This window comes from Anabrus simplex, chromosome 2, assembly GCF_040414725.1.
Source record: "Anabrus simplex isolate iqAnaSimp1 chromosome 2, ASM4041472v1, whole genome shotgun sequence".
Classification (NCBI taxonomy): Eukaryota; Metazoa; Arthropoda; class Insecta; order Orthoptera; family Tettigoniidae; genus Anabrus; species Anabrus simplex.
In genome coordinates this window covers 82,508,188-82,530,431 of record NC_090266.1, presented here as the reverse complement: position 1 = coordinate 82,530,431, position 22,244 = coordinate 82,508,188, and the positions used below count along the sequence as shown (strand labels likewise).

The following is a 22,244-nucleotide window of genomic DNA, read 5'->3' as shown; positions in this document are numbered from 1 at the left end:
CACTCCGTTGATGCAAAATACAATCGAGCTACGGAACTTACTAGAAATATCTGGATATTGTACTCAGACTTAACAAAATTCTATACTTTTATCATAATGCAATATTTTAATGTTCATGTAATATTTCAAGCACCGTCGTAAAACTGATGCAAAGTACAATTGAATTACAATTCACAGAACTGACCAACAACATTTGTACATTTGAACTCAGACATTTTAATGAAAATGTATACTTTTAATATAATGAATCTGTGTCACAAAATATTTTAATATTCATGTAACATTTTATGTATCTAACCACATATCATAACAAATGTTATTGTTCTGTACATATAGCTCATATTACTAGTTTTATTACTTTATAGGAAGGTACTGTTTAGGACATTCAACAAAAAATGCGTACTTAAGTAAGGCTGATTATGACCAGAAGGAGGGTCAAAACTAGTCCCTAGTGACACATTGTAATGTAAATATATGCATTGCAAACAATATAAAGTTTAGAATAGGTAGAATAAACAATTTTCGTGAAATTAAATTATATGTAGTCTCAAAGGCTCCCCAAAAATCTATCACATCACACAGGAACACATACTGACAGTAAATGTGCAGGAGGAGAATGAACATAGATCGTGGAAGTGGTGCATACAGTGCAAAGAAGAGGAGCAGTGCAGAGACAGCATGCATTATTGCAGCTAATGTTCTGGACAGCCAGGCTTGTGACTTAATGTTTCATGGAATTCCATAGAATACAGAAATTGACTCCAAACAATGCCATATCCGCCTGTGTTTCCTGCAGCACACTATTAGGGGCTAGTATATCTATAAGGTACATTGTACAGTGATTGATCACTCAGCAACAATAAGGATTCTACTACACAGCATTTTTTTTGAGAGATGTTCAAAAGCTTATTTTTCTGTTGTATGTAAGTTCTACAATGGAACAAAACATCCCTTCCCTCATTCCAATTCATTACCTGTCATGACGCTTCTGCATCATCACACGACATAAGAGGCAAAAAGCTCATCATTTGTGCCGCTGATGCACGGTGTGCTTCATGGCTCCTATGGACAGAAATATTACTGAAATAATTCAGTAATAATAATCTAAAATGCAAAAGGACAATGCAGAAATGAACTACGGTACCACAGTAACAGTTTCCGCTATCCGAGCTGCCGCAAACATGTTAACACAACGAGGATGAGGTGAATAACGACAGGTGTCATCTGTCAGATGAAGGACCAACTACAAATGCTGTAGAACAATGATTACATGTCATGGAGATGAAGATGCTCAGATAGTCAGCCAGTGTCAATAAGTTGGATTGTATTCTCAACGTACATACAAGAAAATTTACCATTGTATGAATTCAGAAAAAATTTCATGAAAGCAAATTATAACGGCTGGACATCCACGATAAGAATCTCATCCCATCGACTGCAAAGATGAGCTACACAACGAAATTTATCAAAAAGTAATCCATGGGATGACCTAAGTAATGATGGATTGATTTGCTTCAAAATGACATGAAGAGCATAACTCTACTCCCGGACATGGCTTATGACTGATTCAACTGGAGACAGGAGAGTCATAAAAAGATCCAATCATTAAGTGGAACAAACACTGATGAAATATTAAAAGCAAGGAAAGTGAAGCTCGAATTGTAAAACATTGCAGCACAACCAATTCAACATATGTTGCATGATTACTAGATGAAAAACACCATGAAACGAGCAAGTTACTCCATCCTGCTTTCTTATACCATCTGATACCTTCAATCGCTTACTACATGACCAGAGTTGGTGAGCACTTCAACAACACAAAGTACCGTGTCTACTGGGTGCAAATGTTTTACGTAGTTCCAAGAAGCTATATGTGTGCTACTATAGGAGCAAGTAATAAATTCTGTAAAACTATAAAAGACAGCTTGATCTCAGAAAATGAACCAAGGAATAAAACAATCAACTGGATGATACAATCTGTGACTTAACAAAAAAAAAAAAAAGTACACTGGAAATCCATTATAGCAAGAATGCCTAACGGCGAAAAATATACTCGTTATAACGGATTGTCGTTACATCAGATTTTTCGCAAATGTCAGGAAAAAGCCCACGCACATTAAAGGCAGTATGAAATGGCAATCAATTTGTTCAAAACTTGTGTCTTCATGGATGATATCCACATAACGGCTTGCTCGTTGTAACTTTTCGAAATCCGACACTACATGAAAGTATATCTTTAATTTCATTCTGAAAAAATTATACTGTTACTCCAGAGGCCTTTGAAGCCGGCCTGGTGACCATGATCGTTAAGGCATTGAAGTCTAAAGGGTCTGACTTCGAGATGAGCCAATTCGAATCCCGTTGGTCGAAAAAATGTCAACATCAGAATGTTGGCAGACAGGGTGGGGGAGGTGGTGGTATACAACTTGTAATCACTAGATTGCGTGCCAAAAGCCTGGATTAAATTCCAAACCTCTCCGCAGTGCTCATATAGAGTGAGGGCATATAACGCTGTTGATGGTGATTTGTCCGTCGGATGGCAACGTTAAGACTCGAGCAGACCCCTTGGTGCTATTCGACAGGAGTAGGCTATGTGCCGGAACTGGGTTTCACCCTCTCCCTTTCTAGTACCATATACAACGTCATTCTTTCATCTCATTAATTCGTCTGATGTGGTTGACGTCAGGAAGGGCATCCGGTCATAAAAACCCGCCACGACAGATTCATTTCACCTCACCTCATACCCAACCCCATAAAGAAACGGAACAAGTGTTGGACAAACAAACAAACAAACAAACAAACAAACAAACAAACTCCAGAGGCCTTTGCGGAAAACATTCCAGTGTTGTTCTTCAAACAGCATAACCAAACCGTAAATGTATAATGAAAATGTATTTCAAGCGCACGTAGAGAAATGATAACTTCCTCGGTACAAAATTACATGGGAATAGCCTTTCCAAAATTTAACTAGATGCGAGAAAATATAAACTATCCTCTGAATCAGTGACGTACTCCGCCATACCTTGAGTTGTATCACATTCTTACTTAATTTCAGTATATAACATCAAAAATTAAGAATCGTTTACTTCAACCTTAATTTCTAACGCGTTAAAAACTGCTATTGGCAACATTACTTACGCATTTATTACAAAATCGTGTTATCCTCTCTCCTTTTGAATTTTCTTTTAGAGAACATCAGTCGAGGGCATTACTAATCGACTCCGACATCGCCTTCGAATTTATATACAATAGGAATCAATTGAGGGATGTTCCACCATTCAACACTATATAATACATAACATTTATTAATTGAAAACCAGTTTCAATTCCCTTGGAATCATCATCATCAGTTCAGAGTAAATAAATCAATCAAAAGGATCGTAACAACAATCAACATGAAATCTGCCTTTAAATACATTTAAAATGGTTGACATGGGTTATATGATGTAAAAACACATTAAAATTTAAAGAATGTCCTAGGATCCAGGTCACAGATAAATGTAGTGCGTTTGCACAATGTTGAACTGAGTTTTAAGGTAATGTATAAAAACTTTGAAGTTGAGGAATACTGTGAAGTTCTTACTTGTTACTGTAGATATAAAACCATATGTTAAAAAATGGTCAAATATTCGTAGTCGAATTGTTGGTGAAGGATAAAAACATGTATCAAAATTGACAATCTTGTAAAGTGCTTATGTTAAGACAATTTACAGTCAAAACGATTTGCTGAGGAGTTGGGGGAACATTCTTCGTTGTTTTATAACGTCTGCTTTGTTGTTGAAAATGTCACTATTATTGTTGTTATTGAAGTAAAATGTGACTGACTGTATGGCCTTGGTTGATAGCACAGTGTCGTAAAAGGTGGATGTCTGGGGAAGAAGAAAAAAAAAAAAGAAATGAGAACTAATGTGTGTATTCGGACTTAATTATTGGACAATGATTTGATAGTACTTACTCCCTTATTCCTCACTCTCATTAACCTGCCGCTAGGAAAGTAGGAGGTGAACTGCTCCTCCGTGTCTGTGTGGAGCTTATTGCTGGCTTTGAGAGGGGGTGACTTGTTTTGGATTGGCTGTGGTGTGGAGAGGATGCGAGAGAGTGGGGGAGTGATCCATTGTCGCGCTGTTCTGCCTAGATACGTCTTGAGAATAAGGGGGTGGATGGTCTCAACATTTTCAACCAAAGCAGACATTATAAAACAACGAAGGATGCTCCCCCAACTCCTCAGCAAATCGCTTTAACTGCAAATTGTCTTAACATCAGCACTTTACAAGATTGTCAATTTTGATACATGTTTTTTTTCCTTCATCGACGATTCAACTACGAATATTTTAACATTTTTAACATATGTTTTTATATCCACAGTAACAAATAAGAACTTCACAGTATACCTCAAGTTCAAAGTTTTTATATATTATGTCAAAACTCTGTTCAACACTGCACAGATGCACTACAGTTATCTGTGACCTGGATCCTACGATATTCTTTAAATTTTTTTAAAGTATTATAACACATGTCAACCATTTTAAATGTTTTTAAATGCAGATTTCATGTTGATTGTTGTTAAGATCCATTTGATTTATTTATTTACTGTGAGCTAATGATGATTCCAAGGGAATCAAAACCAGTTTTCACTTAATAAATGTTATGTATTATACAGAGTGTTGAATGGTGGAACATCCCTCAATTGATTCCTATTATATATAAGTTAAACATCAACACAGAAATGAAAGTTATAAATAATGATCGCCTTCGAATGTCGAGGAGAGAGGTCTGAAATCTACATAGCGAGAAAACAGTATATACCGAAGATGACCAATAGCATTTTCGACAAATGTTTCCGTTTTCTTATTCAAACAGAGTTACTTAACCTAACAGTACTACATGTATCATGAAGACATATTCCAAGCGCCAGCAGAAAAATGATAACATTCTCGATATAAATTTACATGACACAGCCTTTTCAAAATTTAACCAGACGTAAGAAAATATAATCTAACCTCAGAAATCAGTGATGCGCTCTGCCATATCTTCAGGTGTACCCATTTTTACATAATTGTAGTATTTAGCATTAAAGTTAAGCAATAGTTTACTTCAGCTTTTATTTTTAAGAATTGAAAACTGCTATCGGACACATTTACACATGTATTACGAAAACATGTTGTCCTCTTTCATTTCCATTTTTCTTTATGGAACCGCAGTCGATGGGTATTACTAATCGACTCCAACATTGCCTTTGTATGTCGACAAGAGAACTCACTAGTTGGCATAGCGAGGAAACTATACCGAAGATGATCGATTGCATGCAATATAATCGCTGGGTGCATAAATGTCGGTAATGGAAAAATCGCGCAGGCTTAATCGCTCGTAATAATGGATGGGTCAGTGATGGGGCTCTCGCTGTAATCGAAGGATAATACACAGTTTAATATAGGAATTTTTAAGGGACAGACAAAAACTGTCGCTATAACAGCGTTCTTATTACATGCCGTACTCGTATAGCGGACTTCTACTATACATAATATCAGATCAACAAGTAATTAGAACAATCAAAGTCAATAAAAGGGGGCCAGCTGCAAGAGACAAATTCAAATATCCTGGGTCTACGATTGGAGAAGATGACCAGCTTACAGAATAGGTCACACAAGGATCAATGAAGAATGCAATAATGACAGGTGTCACCTGCAATTATTAGATGAAAGACCACATCCCTGCATTCATCCTTTCTTGTGGTGACATAAAAAATGTTTAAGGAGGAGGCTTTGCATGATGTTCGAGCCTCCCTTTTTTTCTGCCCCACGTCTGTCTGTTCCTTTAGGGACGTGAAAATTTATTTACGAGACAGGTTGGGCGCCATGTCCCAGCCTCCATTTTTAATCAACCTGTGTCCGTTCTTGTGCAAAATGAAAATTACTTTAAGAGGGACGCTGGGCACCATGTCGTGAAGATCCATCACACCAACGTACATCTTGACACAATCTAATAAGTAATGATGCCAATTACAAAAGAAGCAGAATGATGAAATGGCGTATGGCTTTTAGTGCCGGGAGTGTCCAAGGACATGTTCGGCTCGCCAGGTACAGGTTTTTTATTTGTCACCCGTAGGCGACCTGCGCATCGTGATGAGGATGAAATGATGACGAAGATCACACATACACCCAGCCCCTGTGCCAGCGAAATTAACCAATGCTGGTTAAAATTCCCGACCCTGCCGGGAATCGAACCAGGGACCCCTGTGACCAAAGGCCAGCACGCTAACCATTTAGCCACGGAGCTGGACAGCAGAATGATAATTCAGTGTAACGGAAATAAAGATTCTCAGGTGGTCAACCGACGTCACTAGGTTGAAACAGGTTTCCAACATGCACAGGAGAAAACTATTTAGCATTGCATCGATGGTTTAAAGATGTGCTGTGAAAAGAAGTAGAGTCCTCTGAAAGAGGCTCAAGAAACATTCTATGCAATACTCCATACGACATGCTGACATCGTCCACAATTGAATCAAATGGAGACAGAAGACCCACACAGTGGTCCCCACAAATAGTTGGGACAAGTGCAGATCAAAAAGTAAAGTACATAACCATTAGCTTGACAGTAGAAAAGACTTACATTGTTTTATACGGTAACGGCAATAAGAACAAGATTTTCTCTGAAGCCAAGCATTTATGAATTCTAACATTTTAAGAGAGAACTACTCACCTGGAATTTTGCCAAAATCTCGGAATATTCTGAAATCAGTATCCGACGGAACGAAACCGGACTGAAAAACATCTTCAGCCACAACCAAGCCATGTGGATGTGGAACAGAGGCAGCATACATCTGAAATTAAAGAATGTACAGTTTTGACAATCTATCACAAACTTAATGATTAGCGCCAGTAACTGTTGAACAGAATCAGCAACAGTAACATGGATGAGATGTGCTACGATGCATATAAATTTATAATAGAACACTATAAAACAATCACAACTTGCCCTAGCATAAGTGAAGATATACCGGGCGAGTTGACCGTGCAGTTAGGGGCGCGCAGCTGTGAGCTCACATCCGGGAGATAGTGGGTTCGAATCCCACTGTCGGCAGCCCTGAAGATGGTTTTCTGTGGTTTCCCATTTTCACACCAGGCAAATGCTGGGGCTGTACCTTAATTAAGGCCACGGCCGCTTCCTTCCCATTCCTGTCCCATCGTCGCCATAAGACCTAGGAAATTAACGTGTGTGCAACATCAAAGTCTTGTAATATCTCACCGATATTTGATCTTGACAAATATCTTAGTTTTTGTGTGAATAACCCTAACCAACTTGAAGTGAGCACGCCTACTATGCATTGTAATGATCTTGAACTATTTCAACTGCGAATATCATGATTGTACGTCACAACACATTAACTATTTCGAGTATTATCAGAGCCTAGAACACTTTAATTTGTGCCGAAACAGACTGTACTATTTGAAACAAAGCACGTGGACAAACTGTATAATGAACTTCGCAATATTGTGAAATATAGGACTCATACATGAATAATTGTAGAACTGTGTTAGTGAGAAGTAACATTACGAGATATTACGAGAGAGAGCCATTTATTTATTTCTTTGCTGTGAAGGTGGACCATAATAAACTGTGCTTCAAACGAAAGTTATTTTGAACATACGAACAGTGAGCAGTAAATGTCTAGATGAACTGTGCAGTGAAGTGTATTTCTCATTATCGTGATTTACGATAATAGACAGTGCTCCGACGTATTTCTCATCGAGTGAATGGTGATTATTCTAACAGTGCAAAATCAAATGGTGCACATTTTCAACTTAGTCAGTTGGACTTTCTTGTGTTAATGCCACTCTTTTAATAACATGAGAAATCCTGACTCGAGACGACGGAGATCGACGGAGAACAACAGAGATCGGCGTCGATCGACGGAGATTTGGTACTACGCGGGATAGTTCCAGGGATGTGGTACTATGGAACATCTTGGTGTCTGCTGACAGCTGAGTTCCAGATTGCTGTTTGCAGCGCAGTATTCAACTGTTCGAGCTCAACGAGAAGGCCTATATCAGGTGTTATCAGTGTTTTTTCCATTCAATTCTGACTTTGAGCAGAACTTTTACAAACAGTATCATTACTGACAAAAAACATTAAAAGTTCACTTAATTAATATTTTACTTGGAAGACAGACTTTCAAATAACAGTGTGCTCTCATATATTCTCATTTATTGGAACTTTGAAATATCAATTGAGTGCATTATTCGTAGTGGAAGTATATCATAAACTCTTAATACACAATATTTTCATAAAGTGTACAATAATTTACAAAGAGTAGGACGATACTCACAACTTTATACAAGAAGACTAGAATTTATTTCAAGTGTTATCATATTTGAGTTTGATGTGTTCTCGAGAAGGAATTACCAAATTTACTTTATTCAATTCATGTAGAAAGTGTAATCTGAAATCGCAAGTGCCAAGACTTTAGGATTTCTTATTTACTTACAACATTCTTTATTATTAATTTATGCCATGAAAGTTATAATGGACATAACAGACTGAAAAAGATATTATTCAGTTGAATTTCTCTTGAATTTCGATATTCAGTTGTTGAACTTGGAATTTATTTTCTATTAAAAATTTATGATTCGGCGACATTCCAGAAATTGAATAAAGGAAAGAAAGATATAATATCTATTATTTCGCCTTGTGAACCTCTCTCTCTGTAGCATCTCCTAAGGACTAGGCACCCCTTCGAAAGACTTCATGCTCCTTAAAATCAACTTTTCCTGGTACACTATACACGAGTCAAGTGATAAGTGCGGTGCCCCGGCCTTTCACAAAGAATTCGATCATGCAATCGTGGAAACCGATTAGTCCAATATCCTGATATAAAAATGTACTGGACCGAAAACCCTGTTTTTCATACTCCAATATTTTCTAATACAATGTTCCGAATACGCTTCCTTCATATTCATTCATTTCTTCACTTCGGTGACAGTAACCATTATGCCAAAAGTACAGATAAGCTGTATAAAATTAGATGTATTTTGAAACCTGTGACACCAGATATCACACCCTAAATATTTACTAGACGTAAGCATTGAATTAAGACAAGAATTGTGTCCGTGTATTCACCATGTGAGGGTGCAGATGAGGATGAAGTTTACAAGTTTTATGAAGCATTGAGTGACATTGTGGTCAGAGTCACCGCAAGGATAGAATAGTGCTAATGGGCGATTTCAATGCGAGAGTTGGGAAGAGAACTGAAGGATATGAAAGGGTGATTGGAAAATGTGGAGAAGATATGGAAGCTAATGGGAATGGGAAGCCTTTGCTGGACTTCTGTGCTAGTATGGGTTTAGCTGTTACAAATACATTCTTCAAGCAGAAGGCTATTCACCGCTACACATGGGAGGCTAGGGGTACCAGATCCATAATAGACTATATCTTAACAGACTTTGAATTCAGGAAATCTGTTAGGAATGTACGAGTTTTTCGTGGATTTTTCGATGATACAGACCACTATCTGATCTGTAGTGAACTAAGTATCTCTAGGCCTAGGGTAGAGAAAGTGAAATCTGTCTGCAAACAAATAAGGGTAGAAAATCTCCAGGACGAGGAAATTAGACAGAAGTACATGGATATGATTAATGAGAAGTTTCGAACAGTAGACAGTAAGCAGGTTCAGGATATAGAAAGTGAATGGGTGGCATACAGGGATGCTGTAGTAGAAACAGCAAGGGAATGCCTAGGAACAACTGTGTGTAAAGATGGGAAAAGGCGAACATCTTGGTGGAATGATGAAGTGAGAGCAGCCAGTAAACGTAAAAAGAAGGCTTATCAGAAATGGCTCCAAACAAGGGCCGAGGCAGACAGGGATTTGTACGTAGATGAAAGAAACTGGGCGAAAGAAATAGTTGTTGAATCCAAAAAGAAGTCATGGGAAGATTTTGGTAATAACCTGGAAAGGCTAGGTCAAGCAGCAGGGAAACCTTTCTGGACAGTAATAAAGAATCTTAGGGAGGGAGGGAAAAGGAAATGATCCAGTGTTTAGAGTAATTCAGGTGAACTCATAATAGATCCCCGGGAATCACTGGAGAGGTGGAGGGATTATTTTAAACATCTTGTCAATGTAAAAGGAAATCATCCTGGTGGTGTTGCAAACAGCCAAGCTCATGGGGAGGAGGAAAATTATGTTGGTGAAATTATGCTTGAGGAAGTGGAAAGGATGGTAAGAAAACTCCATTGTCATAAGGCAGCAGGAATAGATGAAATTAGACCTGAAATGGTGAAGTATAGTGGGAAGGCAGGGATGAAATGGCTTTATAGAGTAGTAAAATTAGCATGGAGTGTTGGTTAGGTACCTTCAGATTGGAAAAAGCAGTAATTGCACCTATCTATAAGCAAGGGAACAGGAAGGATTGTAACAATTATCGAGGTATCTCATTGATTAGTATACCAGGCAAAGTATTCACTGGCAACTTGGAAGGAAGGGTGCGATCAATCGTTGAGAGGAAGTTGGATGAAAACCAGTGTGGTTTCAGACCACGGAGAGGCTGTCAGGATCAGATTTTCAGTATGCGCCAGGTAATTGAAAAATGCTACGAGAGGAATATGCAGTTGTGTTTATGTTTCGTAGATCTGGAGAAAGCATACGACAGGGTACCGAGGGAAAACATGTTCACTATACTGGGGGACTATGGAATTAAAGGTAGATTATTAAAATCAATCAAAGGCATTTATGTTGACAATTGGGCTTCAGTGAGAAGTGATGGTAGAATGAGTTCTTGGTTCAGGGTACTTACAGGGGTTAGACAAGGCTGTAATCTTTCACCTTTGCTGTTCGTAGTTTACATGGATCATCTGCTGAAAGGTATAAAATGGCAGGGAGGGATTCAGTTAGGTGGAAATGTAATAAGCAGTCTGGCCTATGCTGACGACTTGGTCTTAATGGCAGACTGTACCGAAAGCCTGCAGTCTAATATCTTGGAACCTGAAAATAGTTGCAATGAGTATGGTATGAAAATTAGCCTCTCAAAGACTAAATTGATGTCAGTAAGTAAGAAATTCAACAGAATTGAATGTCAGATTGGTGATACAAAGCTAGAACAGGTCGATAATTTCAAGTATTTAGGTTGTGTGTTCTGTTGTTGCTATGGGCTTTACGTCGCACCGACGCAGATAGGTCTTATGGCGACGATGGGATAGGAAAGGGCTAGGAGTTGGAAGGAAGCGGCCATGGCCTTAATTAAGGTACAGCCCCAGCATTTGCTGGTGTGAAAATGGGAAACCACGGAAAACCATCTTCAGGGCTGCCGACAGTGGGATGCGATTGTGTGTTCTCCCAGGATGGTAATATAGTAAGTGAGATTGAATCAAGGTGTGGTAAAGCTAATGCAGTGAGCTCGCAGTTGCGATGAGCAGTATTCTGTAAGAAGGAAGTCAGCTCCCAGACGAAACTATCTTTACATCGGTCTGTTTTCAGACCAACATTCCTTTACGGGAGTGAAAGCTGGGTGGACTCGGGATATCTTATTCATAAGTTAGAAGTAACAGACATGAAAGTAGCAAGAATGATTGCTGGTACAAACAGGTGGGAACAATGGCAGAAGGGTACTTGGAATGAGGAGATAAAGGCTAATTTAGGAATGAACTCAATGGATGAAGCTGCACGCGTAAATCGGCTTCGGTGGTGGGGTCATGTGAGGCGAATGGAGGAGGATAGGTTACCTAGGAGAATAATGGACTCTGCTATGGAGGGTAAGAGAAGTAGAGGTAGACCAAGACGATGATGGTTAGACTCGGTTCCTAGCGATTTAAAGATAAGAGGTATGGAACTAAATGAGGCCACAACGCTAGTTGCAAATCGAGGATTGTGGCGACGTTTAGTAAATTCTCAGAGGCTTGCAGACTGAACGCTGAAAGGCATAACAGTCTATAATGATAATGTATGTATGTATGTATGTATGTATGTAAGCACAAAGTATCATTTTTCTAACATTTATAGTTTAGGAGTAATTGTAAATTGTATTAAGTGTTGCACGTCAAGAGGGCCGTGCATGAAAATGGCCGGTCCAGGCATTCAAGTATCCCGCTCAGAACCAGGTAATGAACGTCTTAATTAAGGCCACGGCCACTTCCTTCCACTTTCTAGGCCTTTCCTATCCCATCGTCGCCATAAGACATCAAAATCAAATCAAAATCTCTTTATTTGCAAATGAGGTGTCTACCTCGGTGGCAAATGGTACACTAAAATACATTATTGTCAAGCACTAAATATTAAATTAACAAGAGAATAAAATTTCCCTATAATACAATATTATACAATTTACGCTAACAACACTTATCTGTGTCGGTGCGACGTAAAGCAAATGGCCAAAAAAATACTTTCATAAACTTCACATGTAGAAAAAAAGAATTGTCACTGAATGAGCAATATTGCGTATCTGACAATATTCTTCCCATCCATTATTTTCCGTAAGACTAGTCACACCTCCCAGCAACATACGAATTTGCAGTCCATTAAAAAAATTGCAATAATAATAAATTGCATTTATGTCCCACTAACTACTTCGATGGTTTTCGGAGATGCCGAGGAGCTGGAATTTTGTCCTGCAAGAGTTCTTTTACGTGCCAGTAAATATACTGACATGAGGCTAACATATCTGAATACCTTCAATACAACCGGACTGAGCCAGGATCGAACCTGCCAAGTTGGGATCAGAAGGTCAGTGCCTCGAGTGTCTGAATCACTTAGCCCGGCTAAAAAAAATTTGTTGTGTTCGTTTTCCGATGGTGATCTGTAAAGGAAAATGAACCTTAAGTACATTGTACTGTAGGAGAGCATTAATACGGCATGCAAACAGGCATTCTTACAGTGCGTTACAGTAAGGTTTATTTTCCTTTACCCATAAGCATAAGAAAATGAACACAAAGAAAATTGAAGACCTTGGTGCACGAAGGTGTTAACTAATTTTTCTTTTTTAGATTTGAGTTTTCTTTATGCAAGACACATGCACGGAAAAGTAAACCATTTACAGTTACACAAATGAAGATAAGTTCTTTCATGTATATGTTCTATCAAATGTGCTAGGTCTCATTAACAGAACGAATAGTACAACAGGACAATAAGTGACTTTGAGAGATGTCAGATGGATGAAGGTGGAGGAGTTTTGAACTGTCAAATATACTGTAGGTACTAATCATTCAATGAAAAGTCATTCGCTAACTGTGTATAAAGAAATACAGGCATTCCAATTCATGAATCACGCCAGATAAAATAATTCTGCAAAACTTCAACAATGCACATAAAATTGCTGCTCTTAGGTATGATGAAAAGCAACTGCCATTTATTCCAGAATGTTACAGGGGCTTCTACAATAACTTAGAGAAAAAATTAAATACAGTAGAATGTCTCTCTTATACCTTCCTATAAACCACAGGGAGAGTAGTTTAAATAGAGGATAGTAGTGGCTGGAGAATAAGGAACAGATGAACACAGAAGATAACAGAAAATATTATTTTGTGTTGGACTAGAAAATATTAAATAAAGAGAGAAAATTTTGAACACAATATTGATTTTTCCTAGGCATTCTTATTATATCACAAAAATATGGAATGTGTACTGATTAAAGTGTTAACACACAAAAACGGCATATTGTAAAATGTTCACATAAATGAAGAAAGCTGCTATCAGGTATGTGTTAGTATTTTAAGCTATTATATTGTTCATGCAAGATTAATACTGTTTTAATACACAAATTTTTGCACATAACCCCTTTTCTTCTTATATTAAAGCACAATTAGTCATTCTCTCTATTCTGCAAGGTGGTGTTAATTCATTTTTTATAAGGGTAGAGCATTGTAACAAGTATGTTTTGTTGCTTTTCTGTGAAAAAAAGAAAATTCACATTTACAAAAAAGTTCCAAAGCTTTAACTTTATCTCAAAATATCTCAAAATTTAAAAAATGAGTTAACACCTTTTTGCACCAAGGTCTTAACAATCCGCAAAAACATACACGAGATGCTGTCAGTTGGTAAAATTATTTATTCACATCTATGTACAAACTAACACACACTTAACCTTAATCACAGTATCACGAACAAAACACTTCACTCCGAAAACATCAACAAAGCAGCCATTTTAAAACAACTGACTGTCACTTCAATATGGAGACTGCAACCACTGCATGTCACGAGGTCACAAGTATATTCTTGCTACACCATAACTCTACTAAACAATTATGGATTACAAATTATACAGGGTTATTCACCTAACATGTTACATGGAAATAACTTCTAAACCGTTAAAGATATCGGCATTCTGTTTTCATATTCGTAAATGGTAATCAGGGTCTTGTAAAATAACATGCTACTTAGTCTCATGGGGTGATTAATAACCGATATATTGATACTAACTCCACATTTTTAAATGGAACGTCACAAATTTATACAGCTGGCCTAAACGTTCAACTGCGTACAAGTTCAAATATGTAAATATTTTCAAAATCGGACAAGTACTTTTTGAGATATAAATAAGAATAGCATGCGCGGTTTCACATGCCGCATTAGACGGCGTGCAGTCGGGCAAGGACATACTGACGCGCAAGCAGTTTCCTGGGAGTGAGTTCAGCCTCAGAACGGACACCAGGCATGTGTTGTAAACATAATGTGATGTACCGAGGCTAGGAAAACAACAGATGGGGAATCTGGCACCTGGGCGACTGCCCTAAATGCATATCAGTATTGATTGATTGATTGATTGATTGATTGATTGATTGATTGATTGATTGATTGATTCATACCGTAACATACCGTGGGTGTGCAAAGTTATTGTATGACTGGCAAACACACAACGGGGAAGGGAGATTAATTTTCTTTTATTGTTTCATTTTGTTTTGTTTCGTTTTGACATCCATGTGTAATAGGCTGCGCTCAGTTTAGCGTCTTTCCCTACGGATGGGAATGGGAAGGATTTGGAAAGTATTTGGTCGTGGCCTATCCCAAAGGTACCTATCCGGTATTTGCCTGGTGTTGAACATGGGACTCCATGCAAATCACTTTCATGTTGGGCGAGGCAGGACTCGAACCTGCGCTCTCCCGAATGCAGAACAGTTTGTCGAGCTTTTTAATCACGTGTAGCGGTTAGCATTCATAGCTGTCGCCGCGGTGGCCCGGGTTAAATTCCCGGCTCTGATAAGCCATTTAATTCTGGTTGGAGGGCTGGAACGGGGTACACTCAACTCCGTGAGGCAAAAACGGTGAAGAGGTGGGTTTGTTACCCATCTCACCTATCCTGGAAGTGTTTCTGTGGTTTCCCACCGCTACTCCAGGCAAATGTCGAGATGGTTCCTCACTTACTATAACGGCCGTCTCCGTCCCAATTCTTCACCTGAATTACAAATACAGTACACTACTACAGACACCACAATAACACAGGTTATCAGACACATTCTAACAAACATACAGTACACACACACGCACACACGCACACAAGCACATGGGGCTACACGACCACGATGTCCAAGCCCTGGAAATGAAATATCGACGACTATTCTCTGTACCCATTTAAGTGTCTTAATCACGTACGTCTAGAGAGGAACCCGAACAATAAGATGCATTACTAAAAGTGCGACCGTATAAGCATTACTGTTCTGGAGTAGACTTGGTGTTTGAAAATGTGGATTTTGTCATGCAATCGCAGTGTGAACGACACACGTCCTGCAAACAAATGGAAATAGTAAGATGAGGTAGTGCAGCTGCTATTAGAGGGCGTAGGAGGGGAAGGTCTTGTCCGCCCTGTTCTCCTGGAAAACGTACCCCTTAACATACGACAGGATATGTGGTTCCAGCACGACAGTTCTTCTGCCCACTATTCGATTGTGGCCCAGTAAGTCTTAAAAGAGATATTCCCCAGTCGATTGATCGGACGTGGAGGCCCCATCAGGTGGCCAGCACGGTCACTTGATTTGACACCGCTGGACTTTTTCCTCAGGGGTACGTGCACGGAAATAGTCTACGCGTAAGCTCCAGCAACACCACAGGATCTCAAGCGACATATCATCGCAACATGTGCTGCATTATCGAGGGAAACTCTTCAGTCTGTGACATCATCCTTCGCGATACGACTGCAAATGTGCATTGCCGTTGATGGTCAATATTTCGAGCACAAAATTAAATAGACATAATGTGTATGCGGATCACTGAGACGCAGTCCGGCTCCATGACTAAATGGTTAGCGTGCTGGCCTTTGGTCACAGAGGTCCCGGGTTCGATTCCCGGAAGGGTCGGGAATTTTAAGCATAATTGGTTAATTTCACTGGCACGGGGTCTGGGTGTATGTGTTGTCTGCATCATCATTTCATCCTCATCACCACGCACAATTCACCTAGGGCGTCAAATCAAATCAAAAGACCTGCACCTGGCGAGCTGAACTTGTCCTCGGACACTCCCGGCACCAAAAGCCGAACGCCATTTCATTTTTTACTGAGACGCACATATTCAAACATCACCCACCTCGTATCTTTATTGTTGTGATAATTCACCCTCCAGCCAATCAACAATTGGCCACGCATGGCTTTGCCACATAAAGTACTGAACTCGTTGCCAACACGGTCTCTACATACAAAATGCCAAAATGCCCGCCTCATAACAATTACACTGACGAGACGTTGTTATGTTCCCATTCCTACGCCCTTAGGATCATTTCCAATGAAGTCCACCTCGGACATTATTCATTTGCTTTTCTGTTTATTTCTCAACTGATACAGTAGTATGTACTGTACACTAAAACCAGTGACAATTATAGCTTTCGTTATGTTCCTTTCAAGGCAAAGTAGTTACTTTATTCCTTTTAAACACATCAACCCTCCGTGTCCTGTCATGACTTCGCTTGTCATGCACGCTTTACAAACCCATCACATGTGTATGAGGTGCTTACATGCCTGGTACCCATTCTGTGGCTGAACGCACTCCCAGGAAACTGCTTGCGCGTCAATGTGTGCTTGCCCGACTTGACGCCGTCTGATGCGGCATGCAAAACCACACATGCTGTTCTTACTTTTATCTCAAAAAGTACTTGTCCGATTTTGAAAATACTTACATATTTGAACTTGCATGCAGGTGAACTTTTTGTCCAGCTGTATGCATTTGTGCCGTTCAATTTAAAAATATGGAGTTAGTATCAATATTGTCGTAGGTACGACATTGTAACTGATGTAAAACCTTCAATTATTGTGTTTAATATATTTTAATTATAGTTTAATAATGCTAAATTATCTTTTATTTTATGTTAAACATGACTAGTATATGGTTTCTCTGTAAATATGTAGTATAAAATTGCATAACCTCAAATGCGTATTGTTTAACCTCAAAATCTATATGGACGAAAGCTGTAGAAAATTCCATAATGTTCGTATATTAGACTTGTTGTACTATATTTGGTATATCTGAAGGGTTCTGGAAACTTGCAGTAAGGTTTTATTATCCAGATACATGTAGAGACATTACGAATTTTGTAGATATTTCCACGTACATTTTTAAATATCGAAAGAAAATTCGAGTACCCATTCGAGTAGCTGGTCGATCGATGTTTCGAGTGTGTTTTATTAGAGTGTTGTAAGAACTCTTCCAGGAGTCGATCATTCTAGATGGTTGATCGAATGGTATAAATATTGAGCTGTCAGTCAGTGAAGGCAGTTCTCAGTTCTAAGTTCGCAGATCTTGGTTCTTGGGACTCGGGCAAGTGAAGGACTGGGAGTGACTGTTGGGCTCCGAGGTGGAGTCTGAGTACTGGACTCAAGTGAGTCAGGCGGCAGATTCAAGAGAGAGTATGTTATAGTGCACGCGTAGGTGTTGTTGATATCTGTACTTGTCAGAATCGACTTCAGGATACTCCGCTATTGGATGTTGCATATGGCGTTATTTGCTACTGTGTAAAATTGTGTGTTGTGACATACAGTGTAAATAAAGTAATTTCTATAAGGAAGTGAACGTGTTCTCGTGTGATATTCATATAAGCTAAATAAAATCGCAACGTAGAATGATAAATTGGCGACCGTGACAGGACATTTCAAGACTCAGCAATGCAGATCTAACAAATGACCATGGCGATGCTACGGAAAGCGCTGGCATCCCGAGTTTTACCGACGCCCGGAAGCAAAGCGGACCTACAGGAGAGGCTACGCCAGGATTTGATAAACAGCGAGGAGGACCCAGACAGTTTCGACTTCACAGTCACCTCGGAGGAAGAAACCAACAACCGGGTATGCAGTATGTTCGCACAACTAACTGCGTTGAATATCGGAATATCGGACCAAATCAAGTCGTTGGACAACGAAGTACAAGCCTCGGTGGAGTCCGTAGTTCAAGGCCCAGCGCAAACACCGAGTACGCTGTGTGAAAGCACGACAGCTCTGGAGACACGGGTGAAGCCTGCAAGCAGTGATGGCGACTGCGGCGTCGTGCAGATGGCAACTCCTCGGGACGACGGGATCATCGCAGCGATGGTGGAGTCCACAGTTCAAGGCCCAGCGGAAACAGCGAGTGCGCTGTGTGAAAGTAAGACAGCTCCGAAGACACGGGTGGTGCCTGCAAGCAGTGATGGTGGCTCCGGCGTCGTGAAGATGGCAACTCCACAGGACGACGGGATCATTGCAGCGATGGTGGAGTCCGTAGTTTCAAGGCCCACCAAAAAAAACAGCGAGTGCGCTGTATAAAAGTACGACAGCTGTGGAGATACGGGTGAAGCCTGCAAGCAGTGATGGCAGCTCCGGCGACGTGAAGATGGCAATTCCACGGGACGGCGGGTTCATTGTGGCGACACCAACCGACAAACGAGGGTGCCACGTAACCAGGACACTAGTCCCGGCACAAAATCATATGCCGGTAGGAACGTTGAATTCAGCACCCCGGAAAAAGAGGAGACTCAACGGGACCAAGACCACAACGTGCGAGCCTCTCCCGTGCATCACACCGGTGGACTACAAAGACGCGTACGTCCCGGCAGAACACATAGACATGACCACGGGGAAAGTCAGTGGAGTGTCGACTGCCACGCGAGGACCTGCGGATCTCTGCTACGGAGAACAGGAACACCGAAAGCCAGACCCAGCGGATCCCCCATGGGAAGGTGGTGGCCATCGATTGAACTGTCTAGCTGCGATATGTGGATTTCAACAACGCCAACGAGAAGATTTAGGTGGCCTAAGTGTAACTGAATGATGAAGACTGAGAGAGACGTAGAAATAGATATAAGGACACCTAGATATAATTGAATAAGGAATGTACAGGGTAGATATTGAAGGTTTTAGGGGGGATAATTGTCGTAGGTACGACATCATAATTGGTGTAAAACCTTCAATTATTATGTTTAATATATTTTAATTATAGTTTATTTAATGCTAAATTATCTTTTATTTTGTGTTAAACATGACTAGTATACGGTTTCTCTATAAATATGTAGTATAAAATTGCATAACCTCAAATATGTATTGTTTAACCTCAAAATCTATATGGACGAAAGCTGTAGAAAATTCCATAATGTTCATATATTAGACTTATAGTACTATATTTGGTATATCTGAAGGGTTCTGGAAACTTACAGCAAGGTTTTCTTATCCAGATACATGTAGAGACATTACGAATGTTGTAGATATTTCCATGTACATTTTTAAATATCGAAAGAAAATTCGAGTACCCATTCGACTAGCTGGTCGATCGATGTTTCGAGTGTGTTTCATTAGAGTGTTGTAAGAACCCTTCCAGAAGTCGATCATTCTAGATGGTTGATTGAATGGTATAAATATCGAGCTGTCAGTCAGTGAAGGCAGTTCTCAGTTATAAGTTCGCAGATCTTGGTTCTTGGGACTCAGGCAAGCGATGGACTGGGAGTGACTGTTGGGCTCCGAGGTGGAGTCAGATCACTGGACTCGAGTGAGTGAGTGAGGCAGGGAATTCAAGAGAGAGTATGTTATAGTGCGCGCGTCAGTGTTGTTGATATCTGCACTTGTCGGAATCGACTTCAGGGTACTCCGCTATTGAGTGTTGTATATAGTGTCATTTGCTACTGTGTATAATTGTGTGTTGTGACGTACAGTGTAAATAAAGTAATTTATATAAGGAAGTGAACGTGTTCTCGTGTGATATTTATGTCAAATAAAATCGCAACGTAGAACGATAATATCTCGGTTATTAATAACCCCATGACACTAAGTGGCACGTTCTTTTACAAGTCCATGGGTACCATTTACGAATATGAAAACAGAACGCTGATATCTTTAATCGTTTAGAAGTTATTTGGGTGTAACATGTTAGGTGAATAACCCTGTATATACAGGTAAGAATGAATTATATACAGGTTTTTTACATTAATTGAACTTATATAAATGTCTATATACAGTGCATCTGCCTGCTGTCATTTCTTGATGGATACAGTACTTTTGCATCCATCTCTTGGCACAGGCCAGAATAAAGTGTAGCTTCCACCGAAGTCCCAGTCAACACCCATGGCTGTGACAATATGGAAGCTGCTGGGGTATGGATAGTGCTGAGTACTGACATTCAGAGCATGTTGAGTGCATCAGAGTGTTATGAAAGGAGTTGCTCATAGGGTCAGCCATGCTGCAATAGTACTTTCTGACCCAGTGAGGAAAGCAATGGCAAACTACCTCACTCTTCGTCTTGCTTAGTACGCCTCATTTTGGTGCTACCATTGCTTTTTGAGGTTTCCTTACAACCGCATAACCCTTGATGGTGCAATTTGAGGATCCAACCAGCCTCTGGGCTGATGACCTAACCAACATACAGTGCATGTTTCATGACATAACCTCACAAACAACATGATTGTATCGTATGTACATACGATGTAGTAATAATAATAATAATAATAATAAATGGATGTAAACACTTCATAATTATACATTAGAAGTAATAATATCACCGAGCTCGATAGCTGCAGTCGCTTAAGTGCGGCCAGTATCCAGTATTCGGGAGATAGTAGGTTCGAACCCCACCGTCAGCAGCCCTGAAGATGGTTTTCCGTGGTTTCCCATTTTCACACCACGCAAATGCTGGGGCTGTACCTTAAGTAAGGCCACGGCTGCTTCCTTCCCACTCCTAGCCCTTCCCTGTCCCATCGTCGCCATAAGACCTATCTGGGTCGGTGCGACGTAAAGCAACTAGCAAGTATTAATAACAATAACCATAATTGTAAAATAATAATCATAACAATAATAATAATAATAATACAGCCTCCGTGGCTCAGACGGCAGCGCGTCGGCCTCTCACCGCTGGATACCGTGGTTCAAATCCCGATCACTCCATGTGAGATTGGTGCTGGACAAAGCAGAGGTGGGACAGGTTTTTCTCCGGGTACTCCGGTTTTCCCTGTCATCTTTCATTCCAACAACACTCTCCATTATCATTTCATAGCATATATCATTCATTAATAATCACTTTGGGAGTGGCGACCCCATCGTACTAATAGCCTATATTCGCTTCATTCATTACATCCCTAACCCGGTCAATGACTGGAAAACAGGTTGTAGGTTTTCATTTTCAATAATAATAATAATAATAATAATAATAATAATAATAATAATAATAATAATAATAATTCGAGCTTGTTAGTTACCCATGGGTGAGAGGATATTGTTTTCAAGTTATATCTGTTTATCACAGTTGTGCCAATATCCCCCCCATAACTTGAAACGATTTCCACACTTTGTCACACACACTTCGTCCTCACCATTCAACTACACACAGACTACCTCAGTCTCACAGCCCTCCTGTTGGTGCTGTCGAAGTCCACAGTTCGCAGCCTGGCGGTTCCATCAGGGACCACCACCTTCCCATGGTGGGTCTGATGGGTCCGGTCAACAGTGTCTTCGTTCCTGGTGATGGTGAACCACAGGTCCTCGTGTCGCATTCACAGCTCCGCTGGCTTTCCCTCGTTCGTACCTTTGTGTTCTGTTAGGTGGCACCCTCGTTTGTTGGTTGTCGGTTCGGAGCCCATTGGTTCTCCATCTCCTAGAGGGGGTCCCACTGCACTGGCTGTATCATTGCCATCGCTGCCTCCATCTCCTGGGACATCATCTGAGCCTCCCCATAGTTCTGTTCCACGCTGAACATCCTACCTGGACAGTTCACGGTGCCGTGGAGCTTACTGCGGCTGTCAAGCACCTTGCTCTTGATGTCATACTGGTAAGGCCCATTCACCGTCGCGTCATCTGGTTGTTCGATCTCAGCGTCGAATGCAGCGTTC

The 22,244-nt window shown here is 40.1% G+C and overlaps 1 protein-coding gene across 2 annotated transcripts in view; it reads right to left on the bottom strand.

The window, feature by feature from the left end:
• The window catches only part of LOC136864911 (endoplasmic reticulum metallopeptidase 1), a 500,707-nt gene that overhangs the window by 240,944 nt on the left and 237,519 nt on the right, over nt 1–22,244 (bottom strand). For both annotated transcript variants that reach the window (XM_067142320.2, XM_067142319.2), the window contains exon 7: nt 6,700–6,820. In XM_067142320.2, coding sequence (XP_066998421.2) covers nt 6,700–6,820 — 121 coding nt within the window. The remainder of the gene's footprint in view (nt 1–6,699; nt 6,821–22,244) is intronic.